We start from the raw sequence: 10,326 nt of genomic DNA on the forward strand, positions 1-10,326 counted from the left end.
TTGAAATAGAACATTATTCTTCTTTCCGCTTCTTGAAATAGAACATTATTCTTCTTTCCGCTTCTTGAAATAGAACATTATTCTTCTTTCCGCTTCTTGAAATAGAACATTATTCTTCTTTCCGCTTCTTGAAATAGAACATTATTCTTCTTTCCGCTCCTTTTCATTTCAGATTTGAGATCTGATGTTAGAATTTAATTGTTTTGTTTGGTCTATGAATGAAATAAACTAACAAATAATAAATAAAAAAAGCATCAGTGGTTACTATAGCCACAAAAGTCAAATCAGTCATTTCAGATCTAATCAATGCTTTTAGTTACAGATTAATTACAAACCAATTATATCTTTGGTTATTATGAAACTCTTTCTCTCTTCTCACAGCTTCTTTCATCTTCTTTCTTAGTACCCCAAGAGCAGTTATTTGTTTCCATCAGATAACAAACAAAAATGTTATTACAAACAAAACGACTTTAATTGACCAATATATACAAACTGTCGTAAATAAAGGCTGATACTTACTTTCCTTTTTTAATGGAGTACTTTACACTAAAGTATTTCCTCTTATACTGAAGTGAAGTTTCTTCTTCTACCACTGCATCTCTAGAGTTTAACTCAGTAACTGTGCACCATGGACTCAGACAGAGTGGGTTAAACAGTTTATTGAATTTATTTCTGCTGTTCAGAACGGTGTCATCTCTTAACCGTGAGACAAGAAAGAAAAAAAGACTGAGGGGGAATAAAGAAAAAACTATCAACATTAATCAAAAATCATTAACATTATTGGCTTATGCACAACTCATCATTCCCTATCCACCCATCCTCCCCTATTGAAGAATTAAAAGTATAAAAAACCCACCCTTTACCAAATACTAAAATGCTGTATCAAATGGGGCATTTTTCAAAGTCAAAACAAACATACAGTGACTAACTAAGAAGTTTAAGAAAACCGAAGAAAATGTATGTAGAGAGTAATAATCACATAGAGGGGGAATACAAAGGAAGTTATAACACCAGGAGGTTGTTGCATATACAACTTTCTAAAATAGTTACATGTTATGGTATAGAGTAATAAGAAAATAATCATGCAGTTTAAACATGCTGGTTATGTTTCCATATACACACACATATATATATATACATACACACATATATATATATATATATATATGTATGTAAGAACTGCTGATTGTGTGCCTACGTTCAACACCAAAACAAGATCCTTGTTCTGTATACAGAATATTCAAAAGGCCCTGATATGCACCCACTTTGCATGATGGCGTACTCCAGGATACATCACAGAGGACATCTAGCACCATTCAAAATAAAAATAAAATAAAAATGTGAAAGAAAAAGAGTGCTTTATACAAATCAGAGGCTAACATATTCACAAAGCTACAGTGAAATGATGAATATCAAGAGTTTAACTGCAGGGATGTTATTCGTAATCACGGTAAAGTTATGAACAAAGTAATTAAATGCAAACACAATATTTCAAAGTGGGTAAGATGACAAGATTTAGTCCATCTTGTTACAAAAAAAGCTCATGCTATAGTGTCTTAAATATTGGCAGTCAAAAAAGGGACAGATTAGTACGGATATGCAGCTGCTGAAGAGCTAGAAAACATTTCTCTAAAAAGGGGAGTCAAATTTGAGATCCATTCGACGGAAACGTCTCCAGGACAACAAAACAAAAGCATTTAAGTTTGGATTTCCAGTCAGCAGTTACAGAAAATATGTAAAATAAATATTGTTATTCAGCTTTTGTCATGAGATCTGATCACGTGCATGCATAATTCGTTTCCCGTTGAGTTTCTTTCTGAGCGACCCTGAGAGGTAACAGTTGTATTAGTCTCGTTTTGAGATGAGATTACAATAAAAGTCTTCTTCTTTTTTTTTTTTTTAATCTGTGAGACCTGCTGCATTTGAGCTCTTTTTTGTTTTACTTGGTAGCAGAATGAATGCAGAAAACAATGAGGCAGGTTATTTGGGAATTGTAGTCTAAATGGTCAAGTATCAATACACTTTGCTCGTCTTGAAAAAGTCTGATTTTTTTCTTCTTACAGGCGTCTTTTGCAAAGCTTATGTACAACGAGATACTGATCAGGCCTAAGCGCTCCCTAAATGCCATGCAAATGTTAGTGTTCCTTTGGTTATGTAAAAAAATCTACATGCATCTCATCCTTTACAAAAATAAAAAGTATAGAAATTTACCGTTAGAAATTATCTGAAAATTCTTCTTCCAATGTAAAAAACATCACTTGTCATTAGTAATATATTCATATGTATTAATATCTCATTTATTACCTCCATCTAAATTGTATATTAAAACTATCATCAAATATATTCTTTTTTTGCACTTGTCACACAGTCAATTAAATTCTTGAGCTGAATAGTTGAAGTACTTAATAATTAAAGTGTGCGAAGATATTCTGATACAAAGCACTCAAAAAAAAAAAACCTGCACAGGAAAATATCAGGAAAATATTAAATATCAAAACCCTTCAAGAAGTGATTTTCTTTTAAATTTCCTTCAAGATTTCATTTAGTACTCCTGATAGGTCTGCATAGCTTGTCATCATGTACATGTGCAACATGTGCGTTACATGTTTTACAGGATTCAAACTCTCTTTCAATGAAATGGTTTAACCTAATGTGGATTATTCTCCACTCTAGTTCGGGCTTCCTGTATTGCAGGAAACCTAAGTGCTTTGAAAATGCACAGGCTTGATGAAAAAAAAAAATAACACAATTAGGTAGAGCATTGGACAGAGGAGGCATACTGCTGTCTAAGATGTGACTATACTTAGCCAACCAATCACTTGTTGGCAAATACATTAACCCTTGAATGCCCTGTGTATAAATTCACAAAACACATTTCTTCATTTTGTTAGATTAACTGCACATCAGGGATTAAAAAAAAAAGAAGAAAAGAAAAACACTCTCTAATTGACGTCTACCTCAAAACACCAAAAATGCCAAACTGCAAAAACATCCCGTCCTCAACTGTTCAATCACCAAACCTAATTGGAGAAAAAAATGCAAGTGAGAAACATAAAAATTGTTCGTAAAAATTGAAGTCCATGATCAGGTGAGATGTGCTGCCAACTTTTTTTTGTAAAATCTCCATTCATCCAGTCTTTCTCTTCCACCTGCTCATAACACGGTAAACAGTCCACCAAAGTGTTCACCGATTCATAACAGAGACGAATTTCTCGGTGCACCTCGCACCGGCGATCACAGTGTTTTGGTCTGGGGAGTTTTTTTTTTTCTTACTGGAAAACTGGCCACTCTTCCAAACATTAACAGTCCTTTGAGAAGTCAATACCAAAGCCATCAAGTACCGTATATCCACCCTAAAGCTATTCAGATGTAACATAACTGAAATAAATACTCCGCCACAGGGGGGAAATGAATGATTTGTCTTTTCACTCTGAAAACATTACGCCACACCAAAGTCATCAGTTCGGATTTAAAAAAAAAAAAAAGGCTAGCAGCCAAACTGTTGCGAGTGTTATTTCTTTTATAAAAAAAATTGTGCATGGTAGCCTGAATCTCCTCCCTGTCCCTGCATGTCTTGGCACATGACACTGATGAGGTCTGGTTTTGTCTTTACAGTCCGAGAGAAGCATTGTAATTGAAAAAAAGTTATCTTCAGCCAGCAGGGAGGAGGAATGCATCGGTCATTCTGTGAGGTTATCTGGATTGGAGACTAGTTCCTGCAAGACAACGTGATAAAAAAAAAAAGTCACTTGTGTTGTTTATTTGGGACATAAACAGATTATTTAACTGCAGTACTATAAACTATAACTTCCCCATCTAACTGACATGGAGTCATTCATTAACATCTGGAATCATTCAAAAATAAATCGCTGCAATTAACCCTTATTTAATTATCCACTGTTTGACTAATCCTTTCATTATATCAGAGAGCCCAATTATTATTATCATCAACTGACTCTCTTTGTGACAAAGCGACCCATGAAGTCGTCATCGTGGGCTCTAGAATGTTTCATAACCTCTGGACGTATTATAGACTAAACAACTCCTCCAGATGACTTAAACGTAGATGAATGAACAGTGTACCTGGCTAACTGTGTGGTCAGCTGACAGATTAGCTGGGCACCCAGCTGTGGGCCGAGCCCTGGGTGGTGGTCGGGCCCGGGTAGCCTTGGCCTCCAGGCATTATGGGATCAAAGTTGAAGTCAATCGCGTCTCCGTCCATGAGGTCACTGTTGATGATGTACTCCACGTCGCAATCCAGATTCTCCGTAAACATGTCTATATCCAAGTCTGTGGGCAGGCGGTCCTGACTGGTCTGGAAGCAGGGCGGAATTCCAAATGGACTCATGCCTGACAGACTCAAGCTGTTATTGACTGAGCCAACGGCTGCTCCATGATGCGAGCCCACAGCGGGCCCTGTGACATGATGCGCCTTCAGGGTAGAGAGCTGTGGAGGGTCCTGAGACATACCTGAGAGGATCATACCCAGCCCCATCTGAGAGTGATGCTGGTGCTGCTGTGGTTGCTGCTGCTGCTGCTGGTGTGACTGGTGCTGCGGCTGCTGCTGCTGGTGGTGGAGGTGGTGCTGCTGGGGCTGCATTTGAGCCTGCAGCGCCATGGGGGCCACGTTGTTTGGCTCAAGGCCCTTAGTCATCAGCAGCTGGTTGGGTTTGGACCTCACGTTCACAACAGACGATCCCATGCCCATAAGGCCTACCCCTCCAGGACTGGGCATGAGGGGGTCCACCTGGGTCATCATGACATCACTGGGTGGCGGGGAGTCAGAGGTGAGCAGCGCCTCCAGGCTGGAGGGCACGTGGGTACTGTAATGGCTGCTCCCACGAGAGGTGGAGGAGGACATGGGGTTGAAGAGGGAGTTGCTGAAGGTGGAAGTCTCCTTGCTCCCAGGGCCACACTGAGAGATGGAAGCCTGGGTCCCAGAGTGGGAGGGTGCCTGCGGGAGGTTGGATGGCTGCAGCTGATGGAAGGAGGAGAAGCTGGAACCGCGAGGCAGAAGGGTGGAGGCGGAGGGCAGTGGAGTGGGAGGTGCTGGAGGGGCTGTGCTGGGACTGGCTCCCCCCTGCGTCCCAGTCATCAAGGTGAGGCCATCGATTAGATCCAGCTCCTCCATCAGGGTCTCTGTGAGGGTGGGGGTCAGGCTGCTGGCTGTGTATCTCCCCAGCAGAGAGTCCTCAGGCAGGTTATCGTCGTCCTCCTGTCCGGGGGCAATGGGGGACAGACGTCCGCTCAGAGTGCTGGCGTTAGAGCTGGTACGTGGGCGGAAGGTGGTCCACATGTCGCTGTCATCGAGGCTGCCACGGGACGATGGGCTGCTGTTCACCGCCCATTTAGGAAACTGCTGGGATGAGTTAGGGCTGTCTGCACCGCCGGAGCCTGTGTTACCCTCACCCCCTCCGGCGCCCCCCAGGCTGCCTGCCGCCGCCTTCTTGGTCTGTTTCGCTCTCATGCGGCTCTTAAGCAGTTTGCTGCTGTTGTCCATGGAGGCAGCCCGGCGGCGAGGCGCTTTCCCAGTCTTCCCTCCCTCCGGATTGAGCATCCACCAGGAGCTCTTTCCTGTCGATTCATTGTGGACCCTCAAGAATTTGTTGTGGAGTGATAAATTGTGGCGAATGGAATTCTAGAAACAGAGAGAAATGAAAAAGGACTTTGTTAATTATGTGAATCAATGGAAGTGAGTCCTATTTATCAAGTTTTCATTTGTAGAAAAGTCTAAACTTTGGCACTGCCTAAGTTTTAATTACCCTTTTACTTGTTGCAGTAAGATAGCAATGAGTTCAATACAAAACTAATCCAGAAAGGTAATTAAGTGTTGAAGGTTGTACAAATGTTGAACAGTCAAATAAGAACATTATAAAAAATGATTTGCATGATAATTGTCACACTAAATCTTAAACTAGGAAACATTTCTGTGGTTGTGGTTAGATTGTATTTTTTTTCCCCCATATTTCAAAATATAGTTTCAGCACTAATGACTTGAATGTTTAGGAATAAAGATCAAATGTATGTGATATAATTAGTTTCCAACCTGTAAAAAGGGTCAGTTTAGATAAACATCACCCACTAACTCACCTTCCAGCCAGCTGAACTGTTGCTGTCACCTTTGTCTCTGAAGTAAGGCACTGTTTTCACCATCCACTCATAGATCTGCGCCAGGGTCAGCCTCTTCTCAGGTGAGTTTTCAATGGCCTGACTAATCAGATCAGCGTAGCTCTGGTTCCCCCACGCGTTGCGCCGGGATGATCCTTTGCGGGGAGTCGCGCCGGCTCCGCCCACGCCGGGCACGACCCCACCATCCGCTGTGGCCGCAGCCTTGTCGGGCTCGGAGATGAGTTGCTGTGGCTCGGGCTTGTCCTCGTCCGCGGGCGGGGTCCCGGCGGCGGACTCAGCGCCATCCGTCCCCTCCGGTTTGACAACGGAGATGTCCGGTCTTGGCAGGGGCCACGTGCAGGAGCGGGGTCTGCTCTGCGGCTCGAAATCTGGGTCAATGGGAGGCAATGGCGAATCCTCCATGACAGTCCTCTGAACTTCCTCTTAACCAACAAGAATAACCCCTTAAAACATCTACCTTCACAACGTAATGTTCACTTTGCGCGGCCAATGCTTCAAAAACACTTCCAGAATAAAAACAATATGCTTCAGCCACTGACCAGGGATGTAAACAGAGGGGGCCTAGAAAAGAGACGTAATAATCTGGACACACCAGTAGCCTCGGTTAATCCTCAGATTGGAGATTAGGGAACCCAAATAATCTCCTTAATAGTAACTATCATAAACCTTGCGATTTATATAGAATGAAGGAGGGCTGAGATGAGAGTCCCTTTGTTTGAATGAAATAAAAACAAAAGTGGCAGGGTGGCAATGCGCACGAAAACATCTGGATCTACAGTTTTTCGTGCTAACCTCAGAATGAATGACACAATTTTACAAGTATATGGATACACATTTAGCCATTCCCGTTAATAAAAAAACAGATTTTATATTGTTTGAATTGAATAATTTGGTAAACAGTAGCCTATTCATTCAACAGTCTTATGTTAACAAATCAAGGCTTTAAAAATAATAAAATAATCAGAAATTTCTCGTGCCAAATTTGTGAATATATATATATATATATATATTCAGAAAGTTCCTGGTTCAAATCGGGTATTTCTTTTTTAACTATAAAACTATGAAAACTACCAGCAGGGATCAGCTGTCTACTGTTACAAAGGAGCTTCCCAGGACAGCCCCGTCCGTCTCCACTTGTAAACAACGTGATGTCAAGGCTCAAAACCTTGACCAAAACTTTTTTTTAATGTCCCGAAACGAACTCCCCAAAGTCACAAACAACTCTGTTTAAATCAAAGTCAGGTGTAAAATCGTTCAACCACCTATTGATACTGGTTGTGTTCCGGTTAAAAAACATAAAAAAAAAAAAAAAACAACACTGATGCGTTGGCCGCCGTCTTTTTTTTTTTGGCCTGTACGTCAGAGCCCCTTAGAATAAATAACCTACAAATTTAAATCGCTGAAAGAGGAAAATGAGAGCACGTTTAGCTACGGGTTGAGTAATGTTGTAATTTCTGTAAGCGGGGAGTTAAGAAAGAAATGTGCGTAAGAAAAGTCCGTGCTTCAAGTCTGCACGATCCGCCACATTGCGGCCAGGCGCATGTCACCATCTGCCATGTTTCTCCACTCCTGCCGCGGAACACGATGCTCGAAGAAACGCTTATGAAACCCTCCCGAGCGAGGGCCGGAGCCCAGATCCGATCCCCCCCCCACCCCCCACAGTCCCTCCAAAACAAACCACAAAAAACAATTCCTGGGTGTTGGAAGAAGTTTGGTCGCCTCGTAGGTCTGTCTGCTCTCACTCGCCGCACTTTGAAAACAGCACGATAGCCACCGTAACGTTAGCTGGTTAAGCTCCTGCTGCTCCAGAGTTTTACTATCCGTGGAAAAGTCCGTGAAATGACACCGATAACTTCCTTCAAGTAGTCATTTTTAATCCGCGAAAGGTTCCGTATAATTTCCTCTCGTTGTAACCGTTCAAATATCCACCCCTTGCGTATCTTTTTGACTTGTTTTGTTTTGTTTTGTTTTTGACTCGAGGCGAAGACTCCCTTCTGACGTCTGTTTACCAGTCAGGCAACGCGTCCTGCGCATGCGCTAAGCGGATTTATGGGAAACGGAGTCATTCATGTGACAGAACAGGCGTAAACAACAGTTGTAGGCGCAACATGTACCTGTAGTGGGTCATTAACCGTAAAAAAAAAAAAAAAGAGCGCTAAGTCCCCAACACACCTAGGTTATTTAAGGTAGCCTATTTCTGTTAGTTAGAGTAATGATAATAATAAACCACCACGGCAACTAGACCGCAAAACAACTCGTTCTTTTGCCTAACTTACAGCCTATTTTATTATTTTGCTTTCTTTTCAAAAATAGGATACACATACTGAAAATCCTGTTTATTTGACACATTTTTTCACTGCATGGCGAGAAAACTGGAGACCAATAAACCAGTGATTTACCAGATGTTGTATTTGACTGGGGTAGCCATTGTATGACTGACTTTGTTGGGATGGAATGAAACATTTTGGGGATGGTGTAAATTCTACAGTACATCATACTGCTTAATGTAATATTATATGTAATATTGCATTTAGTAAACATTTCCGCAGGTTTGAGTGGAATTGGTGTGCAGTATCTTTAAATTAATCATTTGTTACATCTATGTCTTCACAGTAAAGGTCTATTCAGTTACTGTTACTTCAAAACCGTAATCTAATGCCATCTTTTCCTGTGAAGTTTAAGTTTGGCACAACAATTCTTAAACCTAAGAGTAAAATTGATTTTCAACACAATAACTGCACCACATATAGGCTAGTCATGTTTGTTTTCATATTCAGTTCCTTCATCACAGTAATACAACATACAATACGTGGACACAGTTAACAGGAAACTATTCATGACTATAATTTATAATTGATTATTATTGTGTTACTGGTGTATTGACATTACATGACTGATAAAACTGTTTTATCATATTGCATGTGGAAAAAAAGAAATTGCAATCCTGTTAGAACTCTCTGTCCAGTGAGGTACAAACATCTCTGGACATTTTGTTTTATTGGCATTGTTTACGGTGATAACATCAGGATTTATAGCTTGATAAGAGTTGTATTTCATAAGACTAAGGTGTGATTCTGCTAATTATTTCCTTTCGATACCAGTTTTTCAGGCCTGCAGGTTTTTCAACGGTTTTCTGTCTATAGCTTTGTTTATTTGGAAGTTGTATGATGAGATAATAATGAACAGTGAAATAAAATGTGCAATAAATGTGGAAAACCATAAAACCTCGAGTGAAAAAAAATACTTGTGTTACTGTATCATGTATCTAAGATTTTCTTTATTATAAAGTAATAGGTTTTTTGAGTAAGTAATTTATCCAGAGTCCATTATGTGTTTCAGACTCCACATATTTTTTTATTGCATTTTTATCTGATAGGATTGTGTTTACAGTATGTTTTATATGATTCTGCTTTCTTGTAATGCTTCATGGGTGTCATGCTGAAAAGTTAAATGACCAGGTAACTAATAGTAACCCTCCATAAACTCTGTAAAGTTGCTTTTAATTCATGCACTGTCTCATGTTACTGAGTCATGAATGAGAACAGACTGGCATCTGTCTGAAATGCTGCTGTGGCTCCAGATTTTAAAGTCCACATAGGATCAACATCAGGAAACGAGCATGTGCAGTACGTGGGCAACATACAAGCAGAGGATTTAATACATTTCACATGTTGATAAGCATTTTGCATGCATATGCTACAGATTGGGTCTGTGTGTAATGATATGTGTGCTCAGGTGACATCTGTGCCATGGACCTTCAAAGATACAATACGAGGATTTAGGTTATGAAATAGTTAACTACAAGCTCAAGTTGAGCTAAAATATTACGTCAGTGTGTTTCAATCACTCAGTCCATTCTTAGATTCAGTATTGAACAATAAGCTATACCTGGTTGGGAAAGTAATACATGCAGCCTCCAACAGTTAACACATGCACATATAGCAAAGATCTGCTGATAAATAGTGTGAAATGGTTTTAATGGATTACTGAGCATCAATTCAGGAATGATTACTCATGGTTAGCACTGGGACTAATTAAGTAGGATATGCTGATGCTAATGTGATCCCTGGTAATTATTCTATCAAGATATATTTAGTCATCAATCTACTTCTTTTTTTTTAAAGGCATGACATAATTTAAACAATTATTGTGACATGTAGCCTGTATTTTTTATTTAATTTGTATTTAATTTAACCT

General features: G+C 40.3%; 1 protein-coding gene across 1 annotated transcript; it reads right to left on the reverse strand.

The window, feature by feature from the left end:
• Window positions 1-643: 643 nt before the first annotated feature.
• On the reverse strand, window positions 644-7,145 carry foxo4 (forkhead box O4). Its single transcript, XM_061048323.1, has 3 exons — window positions 6,091-7,145; window positions 4,084-5,638; window positions 644-3,716 (listed from the first exon to the last, which is right to left on the reverse strand). Exons 1-2 carry the CDS (start codon window positions 6,529-6,531, stop codon window positions 4,112-4,114), a joined length of 1,968 nt encoding a protein of 655 aa, XP_060904306.1. The 5' UTR covers window positions 6,532-7,145; the 3' UTR covers window positions 644-3,716; window positions 4,084-4,111.
• Window positions 7,146-10,326: the final 3,181 nt, after the last annotated feature.

The sequence above is a fragment of the Labrus mixtus genome, chromosome 10, assembly GCF_963584025.1.
Source record: "Labrus mixtus chromosome 10, fLabMix1.1, whole genome shotgun sequence".
NCBI lineage: Eukaryota > Metazoa > Chordata > Actinopteri > Labriformes > Labridae > Labrus > Labrus mixtus.

Bases quoted from the DNA above. Each gene is read 5' to 3' on its own strand.
- foxo4 (XM_061048323.1), bottom strand. From the start codon at position 6,531: ATGGAGGATTCGCCATTGCCTCCCATTGACCCAGATTTCGAGCCGCAG. The intron at 5,639-6,090 runs GTGAGTTAGTGG...CTCTGTTTCTAG, and splicing joins ACAGTTCAGCTGGCTGGAAG to AATTCCATTCGCCACAATTT.